Source organism: Helianthus annuus, chromosome 5, assembly GCF_002127325.2.
Source record: "Helianthus annuus cultivar XRQ/B chromosome 5, HanXRQr2.0-SUNRISE, whole genome shotgun sequence".
In the NCBI taxonomy this organism is placed as follows: Eukaryota; Viridiplantae; Streptophyta; class Magnoliopsida; order Asterales; family Asteraceae; genus Helianthus; species Helianthus annuus.
This window is the reverse complement of record NC_035437.2, coordinates 1,664,631-1,680,411: the sequence shown is the minus strand read 5'-3', so window position 1 is coordinate 1,680,411 and position 15,781 is coordinate 1,664,631. Positions and strand designations below refer to the sequence as shown.

Sequence of the window (15,781 nt, the reverse complement as noted above, 5' to 3'; positions counted from 1 at the left end):
TTCCTTGATTACTGACTCTTGTACTTCTCTAATCTGTTCATTTAAATATACTTGTAGATTTAATTTAAGAGAACGTACCCTTTTTGGCTTTTCATGATATTTTCGACTTAAAGCATCAGCTACCACATTGGCTTTTCGTGCATGATACTGGATATCGCAGTCATAATCGCTAAGTAATTCCATCCAACGTCTTTGTCTCATATTCAACTCTTTTTGCCCGAAAACATATCTTAAACTTTTATGATCTGTGAATATGGTAAACTTACTACCATAAAGATAATGTCTCCAAATCTTAAGGGCAAAAATTATAGCTCCTAATTCCAAATCATGGGTTGAATAATTCTCTTCATGACTCTTAAGCTGTCTAGAGGCGTAAGCTATAACCTTTTGGCGTTGCATTAACACACATCCATAACCTAATTTAGAAGCATCACAATAGATTACAAAGTCTTCAGTTCCTTCTGGTAAAGCTAATATAGGTGCATGGGTTAATCTTTGCTTAAGAATTCTAAAAGCTTCTTCTTGTTTTAGTCCCCATTCAAACTTAACAGATTTACAGGTTAACTTAGTCAAAGGAATGGCTATTCTAGAAAAATCTCGAATAAACCTTCTATAATAACCGGCCAATCCTAAGAAACTTCTAACCTCGGTTGGTGACTCAGGGGTTTTCCATTTAGTAATTGCCTCGATCTTTGTTGGATCTACATGAATTCCTTCATGATTCACTAAATGTCCGAGAAATTGTACTTGCTCTAACCAAAACTCACATTTTGAAAATTTAGCATAAAGCTTTTCTTTTCTTAACAAACTTAAAAGTAAACGCAAGTGCTTCGCATGCTCCTCTTTACTTTTAGAGTAAATTAGAATATCATCTATGAAGACAATTATGAATTTATCCAAATATGGCTTACATATTCGGTTCATCATGTCCATAAATGCGGCTGGGGCATTGGTTAAACCAAATGGCATGACAGTAAATTCATAATGACCATACCTTGTTCTAAATGCAGTTTTAGGAATATCCTCTTCCTGTACCTTTAATTGATGATATCCTGATCTTAAATCGATTTTAGAGAAAAATCGAGCTCCTTGAAGTTGATCAAACAAATCGTCAATCCTCGGTAATGGATACCGATTCTTAATCGTGACTTTGTTCAATTCACGGTAGTCAATGCACATACGCATTGATCCGTCCTTCTTTTTGACAAACAATATCGGTGCTCCCCATGGCGATGAACTTGGCTGTATAAATCCTTTTTCCAATAATTCGTCTAATTGTTTCTTCAGTTCTTGCATTTCAGCGGGTGCTAAATGGTAAGGTGCTTTGGCAATTGGTGCTGTCCCTGGTAGCAGATGTATTCTAAATTCGACTTCCTTATCTGGCGGTAATCCTGGTAATTCTTCTGGAAAGACATCTGAAAACTGGGACACTACTGGAATGTCTTTTAATTCTTTCCTTTTAGTGTTAGTGATTATAGAAATCAAATACACTATAGATCCTTTTCTTATATAACTTGCAGTTTTCATCACAGAGATGAATTTAGTGGATCTAAAGGGTTTATCTCATTTAATTGTGATCTTTTCACCTCTTGGTGATTTTAATTGAATTGTCTTTTGATCACACAAAATACTGGCTTTATTGGCTATTAACCAATCCATACCTAACACAACATCAAATCCAACCAGATTCATTGGGTAAAGGTTTGCAATAAACTTTTGATTAAAAATTTCTATTCCTGCTCCCTGCAAGATTTCAGAAATCCTAACAGTTTCTCCATTTGCGGTTTCTACTAGACATTCTTGTGGTAGTTTAGTTAATGATTGATTTAGGAGTTTGCAAAACGAAGTATTAATAAAACTTTGGTTTGCACCAGAGTCAAATAATACTTTAGCAAAAATATCATTAACTAAAAACGTACCAGCAATGACGTCTGGGATCATCTTGGCTTCGTCTGCAGTTAGAACGAATGCTCTAGCATTTTTAGGGTTCTTGTTGTTTACAGCTGAAGTCAATTTTGGGCAGTTTGGCTTGATATGACCTTTTTCTCCACAATTGAAGCATATTCGGTTGTTGACTTTTCTCCTGCAGTCTTCTTCTTTGTGACCTGATATTTTGCAAAAATTGCAATATATGGAGCATTTTCCAGAGTGCTTCCTTTTGCAATGCTTGCAATAAGATGCAGATGTAGAACCTACATTCCTACGGTTGTAATTCCCAGAACGGAATTCTTGGGTCAGCCTTTGGGTCAGGTTTCTCCTCTGGTTTTCTTCCCTAGTACGAATTAACTCATCTGTCAAGGTATTGGCTAGTTCTACAGCTTCCTCTATGGTTTGGGGTCTAGCTGCCTTGACTACATATCTAATCTCCCCAATTAATCCCTAGATGTAACGGGAGATTAATACTGGTTCAGGTGACGCAAGGTTTGGTACTATCCTAGCATATTCAAAGAATGTGGTAGTGTAACCTTTACTGTCCACCCCGGTCATTCTAAGATTCAGAAACTTATTTGCTATCTGTTCTTTTTCATTGGGAGGGCAGAATTTCCTTTCCACCATGTTCTTGAATTCCTCCCATTCCATGTTATAAACCCTATCACTTCCTCTGGATTGGAGGATAGTGTTCCACCATTCTAGGGCTGCATTCTTAAACAGATTTGAAGCAAACATTATTTTATCTTCCTCCGCATACTTGCTTATTTTCAAAACTGCCTCAGTTTTCTCTATCCAGCGTAAAGCTGCAATGGGTCCTTCATTGCCCGAGAATTCTATTGGTTTGCAGGACCAGAATTCTTTGTAAGAACAACCATGTGGCATGGTTCTTCTTCTCTTGGGGATGGGCGCTTGAAGTACGAGTCCATTGTTCACGCTGTGTTCCGGTTCAGTTGGTCGCTTACTGCTATGCTTAATTTTATTATTCGCTTCTTGAACCGTTTGAATAATAAATGGCATTGCATCTATTATTCCCTGTGCCACAATATGTTGAACAACACTATTATCCATTTGGTTTCCGTTGTTATTGTTGTTCAGATTCTCGTTAACCACGTTATTGTTACTCTGGTTATCGTTATTCAGATTTTCTTGATTTCCCTCGTCGGCCATCTGAATTTTAAACATTTACCAAATATTAATATCACAAATAATATTTGAATATAGCCAATCACATGACACGCACTTTTTAGTCAAAAGCGTCGAGCATTGCGACTTTTACTCTATTTATATAGTATGCATCATTACACACCAGTACAGAAATTAAAATTACAATACTGACTGAAATGTAAAGCTACAATACTAATAGTATGCATCCGTAGTAGTTTTTTTTTTCTAACACATACACACATATATTATTTTATTATTATATTATATTATTATTACTACTACCGTTCTGCCATTACATTCACTGATATGGATTCATCCAGAAATCCATATTGCGCTCGTCGTACTTCCAGACGAGACGCTCTCCCACCTGTCGCATTCTTTCACTGCTTTCTAAAATTTCCTCCCCAAAAGTCCTAAGTTCTTGGACATTTCCTGCACTCATTGGGGGTGCAGGTTCTAGGACTGGGTTTGGAATCTGAGGTGCGGGTTCCTGGTACGGGGCCTGGTAAGGGTGTGGATTTTCTAAGATCTCCCTAATATATGCATCATTAATGTGATAGGGATCTTGAGGATCTAACCCTGGGTAGGCTCCTAGATTGGGCATTGGCACGTTTTCCTGAATCGGGTTTTGTTGCACATAGTCCCTAACCTCGTTCCACCAGGGATCGTAATCGTTTGGATCTAGGGGATTGGGTGCAGGTACCCTAGGTATCTCTTCTGGGTTGAAATTATGCATTTCTGGGTGTTCTTCAGGGTTTTCTACTTCCATGGGTTGGTCAGGATTTGGTAATTGTGGTTGGGGTGCAAGCATTTGTTCTAGGTTTGGGTCAGCTGCCGTAGTTGCTAAAATATGGATATTGGCTATACCCCTATTGAGCATATCCTGGGCATAGGCATCAGTTTCTCTTTTGGCTGCGGCTAATACTCGCTGATCCTGTAACTTTTTCATACGTTTCCTACGCTCGTGTGCTCCTCTACTGAACCATCCCCTCTTTTTCTGGGGAAATGGCTCTTCAGACTGAGCCTTAAACACAAAGATTCCTTCTTCCGTGTCAGCAGAGTACCCTGAGAGGGCAGGCTGAGAAGAGGAGGTGCCTTCGCTTCTAGGCGAACCAGACAATTGACGATACGTGTCAGAGGGTCCTTGGTCGCTCATACTGTAAACTAAAAGATAGTCAGATAACACTTAACAAGAAAATACAATTATGCACGTATTTCCGTAATTTATTTCCTAACAATTTGAATTTTGATGTCAGCGGAACACTTCTGTGGCTGAATCAGTGGCATGGCTCTGATACCACCTTCTGTCACAGCCCTCGATCCCAATTTCCCAGGGACGGGCGGCCGTGAGCCAGTTTTGGTGGTATCATGTTATTAATTTATTTGGCAACGGAAATTTTCATCAGGACCGTAGTTAGGAAATATTAAATCAGAGTAAACCACCATATTTTATAATATTAAACACATGGGTAAAACCCAAGTTTTCATTACAAACTGAATTATAGGGATAATTCCAACTTTATTGAAATAAATGCTTTCTTTTATTTAGGTAACTTTTATAGCCACTTTTCCAAGCCTTCAGTGCTGTCCAGCTGGCTTCTAATTGGCTTTCACATTGTGTTACCTGAAACGCGTTTTAAAAAGGTTTTGTCAGTGGAAAATACTGGTGAATGAATCTCAGTTTAATCAAGAATTATTAATTTAATTTAAACAGTATTGAGGGCGATTACAATGTTTATATCTACCAAATTACTCATTCAGTACTGTCAATCCTGACTGGTGGGTCATATTACACATTGGCTAACTCTTCGTCCAATGGTAACGTTACTCACATTTTGTATACAAAACCCCAACATACCGGCAGTAATTGTAGAATTACAAAGACTCAATCACTGCTAAATTGCATTGTAAAATGGTTAAGGTTTTGTAAAAACTATTAACAAAAAGGAGATTACTCACATTGCTATTTTAGGGTTTTCAGTAGTGATTTCCTGGGAATAATCTATAATTTACACAAATGCACGTGTGTTAGTATAATAACCCATTTTAACATTAGTAATACCCTCCCCGAGACGGCATTCCAACGACTACGTCGGGCAGAACCACGACAGCCGTTACGGAACCCTGGATCAATCGGGCAGAGTACCTAATACGTATCCAGGGGTTATAATACTTACAACGGAGCAGAACCTCGCTAATTTAGGGGGTATAACGCCCGGGTATAGTGGTACTACTACAGAAATTTAAGAAAGAAAGAAAATTGTGAGCGAGACGGACTGAAGGTCGTTGCCTTCTATTTACAGGGCTGTAATCTCGCCCCCTCGCGGCCCGCGTGACATATGGGCTAAGCTTACGCGGCCCGCGTCAATGCTGGGTCAACGCGTAGCTTGGCCCGGTCATCGCGTAGACTTGCCACGCATCGAACACGTAGCCACACCGGGCTGTGCCACAATCTTGGACACTCGCGGCCCGCGTGAACTTGGACTACCTTATACGCGGCCCGCATGAACTTAAGATTTAAACGAAGTCTGATTTCACCCTCGCGCGGCCCGCGTTAAGTTGAGGTGAGGTCCCATGCGGCCCGCCTCAACTTAATTTTTATTGTTTTTATTTATTTTGTATATTATAATCTACTTTGGGCTTCGGTTTTCACATACGGGGTGCATATAAAGACATGTTAGGACATTTTTGAGATATATTAGGGCATTGAAAATTATAAGGGTGTCGGTTTACATTAGGGTTGTTATACATGTTGGGCCGGCTCTGGGTTTAAGGTTAACCCATAACCAAAGCAAACTATGGTAACATGTATATGAAAATTTTCTTACGGGGGCTACTAAACGTACCCCCACTTGTTACTTTTTATACCCCTTTCCATAAAATCACATTTACACTTGTCATGTTTATCCCCTAATCAAGTCATATTTTTTAAAGTATTCTTTTTTGTTACAAAACAAATTCAAAAATGTAAAAATATATTATAGACGTTTTTTAAAAAAATGTTTATTTTTATGTTTATTTAAAAAACCATATTTTTTAAAAGGTTTTCAGATATTTTTTACACTTTCTCAAATAGTATTTTGGTTATGTTTTCTTTTATTGAACATCTTCACAAATTTCTAATAACGTTTTTCATATAAAAACAATAATAAAAAAAGTTTTGAATTTTCTTTTTGAAAAAGTCTACATTATATTTTTTTTCCTCGTCTAGTTTGTATTTTAAATGTCTTATATTTATTATTTTTAATATTTTAAAATGTTTTTATTTTATTTTAGAATGACTTGAAGTGGGTATCTGATGCGTGGTCGAAAACCAATGATTATTCGTAATTAAGGTTATGCTTTTACGTGACTTTTGGTTTCGAATGACCTACTTTTGATTACAAGAAAATCCACATATATTTTTGAAATCAACCAGTTTGATATATTTTTTAATTGAATAAGAAAAAAAAATATTTGTGAATAAACCATATCCATTTGTTTTCCTTTAGAAAAGTGTTCACTTCGATCCAAGTCTTAAATTGGTTTTAATTATTTTATAAACACGTCAAAAGTATTAAAAAATATAAAAGTAAGACCTTTAGAATACAAACTAGACGAGGAAAAAACATAATATAGATTTTTTTTTTCAAAAAAGAAAGTTCAAAACCTTTTTTATTATTTTTATAAGAAAAATGTTATTGTTTATTTGTAAAGATGTTCAATAAAAAACATAATCAAAATACTATTTGAGAAAGTGTCTTTAGAAACAATATATGAAAACTTTTAAAGACTATGATTTAAATAAAAATTAAAAAATAAATATTTAAAAAAATGTCACTAATCTTTTTTTACACTTTTGAATTTGTTTTGTAACAAAAAGAATAGTTTTTAAAATGATGATTTGTATGGGGTAAATATTAAAAGTTTTAATGTGATTTTATAGAAAGGGGTATAAAAAGTAATAAGGGGGTATATTTAGCCTACCCTTTTCTTACTTTGTAGCAAAACATCATCTTTTACTCATTTTTTTTCTTAAATAATTTAGTACTTATGAATATGTGAGCTATTGTATATGAGATATAAATTCTTTGCAAAATCAAAGTCGATTTTTATTTTATTTTTAAGGATGTGGATTTGAAACTTTAACTTGTTAACTACTAAACTTTATTTAGAATGTAACTTATTTTAGTCCATAAGTTTACAATTGCAAAAAAAGAAGATTATTACAATGAGATTAACCTTGTGTGAAGGAGAACAAACTCTTTCCTTCGATAATCTTCTTTCAACACTACAATAATCAAATCAAAATCAAAATCAAAATCAAGTTCGTATTCGATTTCCCTTTCTTTCTTCCACTTTTTCCTTCCTTTCCAATCCAAGATGTCCTCTTTCTCCCCCAATTTCCACCTTCAACAGTAATAAAACAAACCAACAAACACCCTTTTCAATTTCACTATTCGATCAAGATTGCGTGTGTGCGCGATCCACCAATCTTATCTAGAGGAGGAGGTGTGTGAGCGTGAGCGTGGGTTTAATTGGGCAGAGGAGATATCATATGGCGACAATTCCACTGGGCAAGATGATTCATTTCTGGTTGTCCACTGATTGGTGGGAGGAGATTAACGAATCAAGAAAGTGGCAAGATGCAATCTTTTTCACTCTTTCTGCTTCTTATGCCCTCGTTTCCGCCATTGCTCTTGTAACCTCTTTCCCCTATACTTATTAACTTCATTAGTTTATGGGTTTTCATCATTATGCAGTGGAACTTGTACTTTAATCTTGTTTTGGCTGTTCTAACCCTGTTAGATTAGGTTTGTTAAAGAATTTAGGCTTAATTGGGGGGGGGGGGGTCTGATTTAGGGATATAAGGAATTACAATCAGATGGGGAGGTTGAATGAGCAAATCCCAAATTGCATCTCCAAACTTCTTAGCAGACAATCATAAGCAGTTTGCATCTATCCTTGGTTTAAAAAAGCGCGAGGCGCTCCGAAGCGTTTTGGTTCCAAAAGCTTTAAGCAAAGCTTCAAGTGCGAAGCGAGAGCTTCACGTATAAGCGTTCAAAATAAAAAAATATTTGTACACATCAATATGACATATTCTACTTGTTAATCAATAATAAACACAAAAACATGATTAAAAAACACACTTAATTAACACATAAAAAACATAATTAAAACATAAATTAAAGTCGATTATTGGAGAAAGTATGAAGAATCGATGGAGAAGAGGGAGGGAGCGGCTGAAGATGTTTACTAACGTTCTTTTTTTAGGGTAAAGAAGTAGCGGGCCTCAATTAAACCATATTAGAGACTATTGGGCCTAAATTAAAAACCTAAATCTGACCTGATTGGGCTGAAACGTCGCTTCAAACCATTGGCGCTTCGGGCTTAAAGCGCGCTTCAAAACGCTTCACGTGATTTGTCGCCTCAGAGCAAAAAAAGCGACAACCCTAGCGCTTTGTCGCTTCACGCTTTAAGCTCGCTTTTTTAAACCAAGCATCTATCCAAACACTGCATATTGCTTAGAACACTTCCAGTAAGGATTTCCGAACAATCGCATATTATAAATTTACAGGCTAAGTGCTGGAAACTTTTATTTTGTTGTGTTGGAGTCACCGTATGCTTCCATTTTCAAATATTGAATTTTATGCTACCAAAACTTTGTTTTATCTTATGTTACGATTTTCCTGCATGAAAAATGATTTCTGCAAGCTATAAGCAATTTGTTCATGTTTATGTGAATATGGTGTGACAACTTTCTCATTTTGGGCTTGTCACTTGTCAATAAAAAGATTTATCATGTCTTAATTGTTTGTGTTAAACGTGTTCCATGGCTCTACATAATTGCAGATTCAGTTAATTAGGATTCAGCTAAGAGTGCCCGAGTATGGGTGGACAACACAAAAAGTTTTCCACCTCATGAACTTCATTGTAAATGGAGGTAGAACATCATCCGTCTATTGACCCATTTCTGTTAAACGATTCATGGTGACAAATACATCACGCTCGGTTTATTTTGCAGTGCGTGCCATTGTCTTTGGGTTCCACTTACAAGTGTTTAATTTGCATCCAAAGGCGAGTATGCTATATTTTTACTACTTTCCCGAAGTCTTTCTTGAAAACATTTCACTTTCATAATTTTTTGAGTAAATTACAAAAATCGTCCTTTATGTATGTCACTTATTGTAAATTGTGTCCTTTATCTTCAATAATTACAGAAAACGTACTCGATGTTTGCAAACCCTTGCAAGTTATGTCCTTTAGCCCTAACTCAGTTAATTTTTTGTGGTTAAATCTGACCAAATGAACCCCACATGAGGGTATTTTGGTCATTTTACTCTCATGTGGGGTTCATTTGGTCAGATTTAACCACAAAAATTAACTGAGTTAAGGCTAAAGGACATAACTTGCAAGGGTTTGCAAACATCGAGTATGTTTTCTGTAATTATTGAAGACAAAGGACACAGTTTGCAATAAGTGACATACATAAAAGACGATATTGTAATTTACTCTAATTTTTTCAGTTAATATGCAATATACGTAAACATATTAATATAGTCTCGATGAAATGTGTGTGTATTAAAAACGGATATAAATTTAAAAATTCTGTTATAGGTTTGCATCTGGATGCTATTGGAGGTGCCCGGTCTACTGTTTTTCTCAACATATACTCTTCTTGTCCTATTTTGGGCTGAGATATATCACCAGGCTAAGAATTTACCAACGGGTAAACTCAGGATTATATACGTATCAGTTAACGCAGGCGTTTATTTGATACAAGTAAGCTGCTTTCTTATATGCCTGTGCGTTAATTTATTTACAGCTGAACCTTTTACATGATTTAAAAGCTGTCTGCGTCTCTGCGACAACCGTTACTTGAGTGCTATTTTGATCTTTATATGTATTTAACACAAGTTGCTTGCATTAGGGTTGTCTTTGGTTATATCTATGGTTGGATGATAGCAGCTTGGTGCAATTTCTCGGAAAGATATTTGTTGCAGGTTAGGAATATAACCGTCTTTTATGTTTTTTTCAACTTTAGAAAATAGAAGTCGAACAAAAGGCTCTTCCGTTGTCTCCATATTTTGAAATGACAATGCTGCATAGTTTTAGCAAAGCTTTTTACCACTTATCAAATGTCCAATATGCCCCTTGTTTGCTTTACTGAGATATTCGTATTTTATGTTTGTCGTCTAGTTATATCACTTATGGCTGCAGTAGGCTTCCTGCTTTATGGAGGAAGGTGAGACTTGTAAAACATTTTGGTGGTTTTATTTATCGCGTGTTTACAATACTTTCTGCTACCAAAACTTTTTAGGTTATTTTATGTTTGTAAATCTTTATATTGGATGCTTTTAGGTTATTTATCATGCTGAGACGATTTCCTATTGAATCTAAAGGCAGACAGAAGAAACTTCACGAGGTTGGTGTTTGTTTATTGTTTCCACGGTTTCATTATCAAGGGCGAAGGTTAGAAGGTGCCGGAGGGGGCGCCCGACCCCCCGAACTGTTCGCTCAGTAGTGTTATGTATGTAGCTTTCGTATAGAAATTTTTGGGTACATACGTTTTCGACCCCCCGGCTCTATAGAAATTTTTGGGTATATACGTTTTCGACCCCCCGGTCGGAAATCTCAAGCTTCGCCACTGTTCATTATCAAACCATGTTTGGCATAAACTTATGTTATTTCTTTAGTTATTTACGGAAAAAAAAAATTAAGTAGAGAAAAACTGATAATTGAGATAAATGTAAAATTACCGAAATGTCCCTTGCTTTATTCAACATTTACTTGTCTGGACTCTGATTCTGATTTTTTTGTTGCAGGTTGGATCCGTGACGGGAATATGCTTTACCTGTTTTGTTGTAAGAAGCTTTGTGGTAAGATCCTATCGTCTTTTTTCAACGTATGGCAAAAATTACTAAAATCATTGAATTGACACGCAAGCGTTTGCATTACAAAGATTGTTATTTGATTTTTATTTTTTCAAATGCAGGATGTTTTATCTGCTTTTGATTCACACGCTTCATTGGACGTACTTGATCATCCGGTTTTGAACTTCTTTTTCTACATGGTACTTGTACTCACACCCCGTCGTTGACACACGTTTCTTAATTAAACTTATGTTATATAATATTTCCTTTTTTGCCCCTGAACAGCTAGTTGAGATTCTGCCCTCGGCTCTCGTGCTCTACATTCTTCGGAAGCTGCCTCCCAAGAGAGTATCAGCACAGTACCACCCTATTCGTTAGCAGCAGCAGCTGCATCAATGCAGTCTGCTGGTAACCATTGACTTTGACTTTTGAATTTTAACAGTCAATTCAGTGTTTGATGCTATTGGATTTAAGCAAAGCAGACTCAAATATATGCAGTTTTGTGTTGCTAGTTCGATGTAGAATAACAGTAGCAATCTGTCATTATTGCAAGTTGCAACTCGAATGGAGAAATTTTTTTGATCAATTTCTTCAAGAACGTTAATCGCCATTTGGTCACCGTTGTAATGTTTGTTTTGAAGAACCTTATGTTTCACTATTAATGTTTAAGTGGCTTGAATATTTGGAATCCAATAAACAACATCTTTTTTCAGTCTTCAGATGAGAAAGAGTAAACTGCCATTTTGGTCCCTGTGGTTTGGGCAGTTTTGCCATTTTAGTTCAAATCTCAAACTTTTTAAATCTGGGTCCCTGTGGTTTGCATTTTGTTGCCATTTTAGTCCAAATCTCAAAAACTCTCATTTTTTACTCTTCCAACATCCCTTTTTTGTCTTTATCTGCAGGGTTAGTTTTGTCCATTTTGGTAGGATGAAAGTGTTTATGTATGTTTGGTATTGATGGTCATTTGTAATGTTAAAGACTGCACTTTGCAGATCTGTTTTGGTATGTTAAATGCTGCATATTTGGTATTTGGCTGCACGTTTGTTATGTTAAACTGTTATTTAGTATTTGGCTGCATATTTGGTACACATTTGGCAAAAAGGGATGTTGGAACAGTAAAAAATGAGAGTTTTTGAGATTTGGACTAAAATGGCAACAAAATGCAAACCACAGGGACCCAGATTTAAAAAGTTTGAGATTTGGACTAAAATGGAAAAACTGCTCAAACCACAGGGACCAAAATGGCAGTTTACTCGATGAGAAAAGTGGATTCAGTCACCTTTCTTGGGACATTTGTTAGCAACAAGTTAAATAAAGAACAATAATACCCAAATATTCATTATACTAAATTCTCAAAACATATTTTTTTTACAAAGCATCATCGGATTATATGTGTTTCGAGTATAAAACTACCATTCCATCTATAAAAAAAAAAAAAAAAAAAAAACTTTCATCATAAATCATCGTTGTCCGATCTCATCAACTGCAGGGGCTGCAAATCTTACTTCTGCTGGGCGGGCTACTACAACAGGTTCGTCAGCAAACAGGGCTTTGATAAATGATGGGGTTTTTAGGGGTCGACGACCAGTGATTTTCGGATAAACGTCTTCTAGGAAATAGTAGGCATGACCAGCTATTATTCCCTGTAATTTCAACAGATAAATTATTTGTTAATGTAGCGAGAGACCAGCAAACAGGATGACCCATTTACAACAAATATAAGGGACTTACAAGTAGATCCACCCAAACACTAGCACCAACAAGAACAGAGAATCCCAATAAAACCTGAACGTGAATAACAAGATTAGCGATATCTTAACTACTTCGCTTCTCTAGGTGCAACGTCGTATAATCGAGTCCATTACCGAACTTCACATTTTGAACATAGATACAATGTATAAGGTTCCATATTTTTATTTGAGTAAATTACTTTTTGAGTCCCTGTGTTTTAGTGGTTTTAACCACTTGAGTCCCAATTCAAAAAGTTTAACACCCTGAGTCCCTAGTCATTTATTTTATTTTATAACGTTTTGAGTCCAATTTTGTTCATTTTTTAACGATTTGAGTCCAAAAAATTGGACTCAAAAGGTTAAAATTTGGACTCAAAAGGACTCAAATGGTTAAAGAAAATGCTTATAGGGACTCAGGTCGTTAAACTTTTTGCTTTTGGACTCAACTAGTTAAAACTACTAAAACACAGGGACTCAAAAAGTAATTTACCCTTTTTATTTTGTTTCTAAATTTTTTTCCTTTAGTTTTCCATTTTGAGGGTCCCATCTTTATTTCGCTTCTGATTAAGCAAATGGAACCCACAAAACGAGGTCGTTGAATGACCAAAGGGCTTAAACATATACGTATAAAACATCAAGCATACATTAGCATAAGTCGACGAATCTTTAGAAATTATAGATATATGTATTGACAGGAACTCACCCATGGTAAGTAACCTGCTGTAAAAGTAACGATGCCCAAGAAGCTCATATGAATTAATGGATTTTGCTTGCACCATACATAAACCTGTGAAGCAAACCAAAAGAATATTAAACTCTAATATATTTTTATACATAAATAAGAGCGTACAAAAAATAATCAACGAATTACCATCATGAAAGTTAGCGAATTGCTAAGAAAAAAAATCGTAGCAAAAGATTCCGACAAGTAAGGTATCATCCCTCCGATAAGTACAGTAGTGGTTAAAACAGTTGCACCAAATAAGAGCATGTAAAAGAAATCTGCAGTCCTTCCCCTGAACGAATTTTCTTCTAGAAGCTTGCAGTATCGAGACAGAAAGAACATGTGGAACAGAAAGTCCAGATCTGTAAATAAGTAAGTTATCAAGTTAGGTCAAGAGGATGACAATGCATTTATATCTATAGCTTCTTTGTTCTTAGAAACCAACTACTTATAGTTTTTATAAATAAAACATCCTTGTTCACAAGGGATCTTCTTAGACGCCACGAATGTGTAATCTTATGGGATTACCATGACTTAGAAGAATCTGAATCAGATAATCAATTCTTATTGTTAAGCATAGATAGGTAATTTTACATTTATCTTTATAATCGGTATTAGACACTATTTAATAGCAAATCATCATAAGTCAGTGGCGGATCTAGAAAATCCTTACAGGGGCAACGTTTCAAAGAAAAGGGGTAACGAAATCGATAAACGTCAATTTTTTTCCAAAATTTACACTACTGCCGGAGCTTCAAGGGGCAACGGGGGTTACCCCTTCTAACAAGGTAGATCCGCCATTCATAACCATAATCAGATTTGGCGAAACAGTCTAAGCTGACTTTTGCGCCTTGAAGTTGCAATAATCAGTTTAAACTCACATCCATATATGTATATATGGCTTACTCATTTATGCGAATAGAACATACACGAAAAATACATAGGTATCATCTCTCGATTTTGGGTGTTGTTTAATCATCATGTAGACCACAAATTACAATCCTTGTTTCCAAGACAACAAAAGCCCAAATTGGGAAAATGTGAAAGAATGCTTACCCAAATTTCGGAAATAAAGGAAATTGGTGATCAGGCGCCAGATTTGTAATTGCTCAACGACAAGTTTAGGATTCAAGTACAAGATATGTGGGGAAATAATCTGCAAAAAGTTACAAAATTTCAAGTTAAATAGCCAGTTTACTATCCTTATACTATTGCATTCGCGTCTACCCAACATGTCACGCACTCATTATATTCACATATGTAACTGTTACAAAATATACAAATAATATCAGCATTGTCGGCCGGCCCTGAAGGTGGGCGGGGAGGACCACCGGCCAGGGCACGTTATTTAAAAAAAAATCCGATTTTTATATGTAAAAAAAAAACTAATAGGTATACCCATATAAACACCAATATATAGACCCACTTACAAAACTATTTTTATGGTTTATATTAGTTATTAGCTCATTGTCATTAGGTTTAGACTGCCTAATACCCAATTTCTTTAAGTCCTAAGGGCATGTTTTTTCGAGTTCGAACAGGGTACACGAATTCTCGGGGCCGGCCATCCTAAATTCAATAATTTTGTCTCCAGGAAGAACATTATATAGTTCACTCTCCCTTCATAGTTTTATAGCTTTGCTATAGGTTTCAATTTTGTTACAACTTACATAGCCTTATAGACAGAAACTTTGCTACAGTTAGCTTTTCATGCACTAAACTATTAAATTTCTTAACCCATAAATTACTAGAAATTCTTGGAAGAGGGCCTTTGTAATTTTTCATCCAATTGATTTGTTTAACTCAACCTATTAATCATACTTTATAAAATCAAAACAAACATACAATGGAACCCAACCCTGGAGTGTTTATACTTTATTCACACAAAATGAAACATGTTTATCTCTTGATAATCAAATCAAAATGAAACTCAAAAATCCATTTACATAAAACAAAGATAGCTACCTCGAGGGTGCAACCAATGGTGGTTACGATGGCTGCGGTGAGGTACGAGCGAGTGATAATAGGCATCTGTTTGTACCAATCCTCTATAGCTTGTGCCATGAATGAATTTCAACTGTTGAAAATCCTCGCAATCAGTGATAATATGATGATGAGGGAGAAACAGAAAGGGTGTTAAATGAAAAGTTTTCAAACACAAGTGTGTTAATATATACTAGTCTTTGTTTGAGGAGAGTGACTTGCACGTGCCAATCATGATGGTTGTGACATGTTCTAGGCTTCTAGCCAATCACATCATCCGGATGTCAGACAAGATATAGCATATTGGGTCATTCATTGACTAAACACTACTTGTGTTTAATTAAAAAGGGTGTACCTATTGGCACACTCAAATGCCTATATACACACTAAAAATG

General features: G+C 35.8%; 2 protein-coding genes across 2 annotated transcripts; one reads left to right on the top strand and one right to left on the bottom strand.

Moving 5' to 3' along the window:
• The first annotated feature begins 7,299 nt into the window (after window positions 1-7,299).
• On the top strand, window positions 7,300-11,666 carry LOC110939641 (tobamovirus multiplication protein 1). The gene is made up of 10 exons (XM_022181217.2): window positions 7,300-7,777; window positions 8,929-9,019; window positions 9,101-9,153; window positions 9,694-9,858; window positions 10,007-10,079; window positions 10,276-10,321; window positions 10,438-10,501; window positions 10,902-10,955; window positions 11,072-11,149; window positions 11,235-11,666. Exons 1-10 carry the CDS (start codon window positions 7,634-7,636, stop codon window positions 11,325-11,327), a joined length of 861 nt encoding a protein of 286 aa, XP_022036909.1. The 5' UTR covers window positions 7,300-7,633; the 3' UTR covers window positions 11,328-11,666.
• Window positions 11,667-12,261: 595 nt separating this feature from the next.
• Window positions 12,262-15,563, bottom strand: LOC110939643 (derlin-2.2). The gene is made up of 6 exons (XM_022181218.2): window positions 15,369-15,563; window positions 14,460-14,559; window positions 13,551-13,765; window positions 13,383-13,466; window positions 12,681-12,734; window positions 12,262-12,592 (listed from the first exon to the last, which is right to left on the bottom strand). Exons 1-6 carry the CDS (start codon window positions 15,465-15,467, stop codon window positions 12,410-12,412), a joined length of 735 nt encoding a protein of 244 aa, XP_022036910.1. The 5' UTR covers window positions 15,468-15,563; the 3' UTR covers window positions 12,262-12,409.
• Window positions 15,564-15,781: the final 218 nt, after the last annotated feature.

Excerpts from the sequence above, each read along its gene's own strand:
- LOC110939641 (XM_022181217.2), top strand. The coding sequence starts at position 7,634 with ATGGCGACAATTCCACTGGGCAAGATGATTCATTTCTGGTTGTCCACT. Across the intron at positions 9,020-9,100 it reads GAACTTCATTGTAAATGGAG|TGCGTGCCATTGTCTTTGGG; the intron begins GTAGAACATCAT and ends TTTATTTTGCAG. Across the intron at positions 9,154-9,693 it reads TGTTTAATTTGCATCCAAAG|GTTTGCATCTGGATGCTATT; the intron begins GCGAGTATGCTA and ends ATTCTGTTATAG.
- LOC110939643 (XM_022181218.2), bottom strand. The coding sequence starts at position 15,467 with ATGGCACAAGCTATAGAGGATTGGTACAAACAGATGCCTATTATCACT. Across the intron at positions 13,766-14,459 it reads CCTTTATTTCCGAAATTTGG|ATCTGGACTTTCTGTTCCAC; the intron begins GTAAGCATTCTT and ends ACTTATTTACAG. Across the intron at positions 12,735-13,382 it reads CAGCAGGTTACTTACCATGG|GTTTTATTGGGATTCTCTGT; the intron begins GTGAGTTCCTGT and ends ATTCACGTTCAG.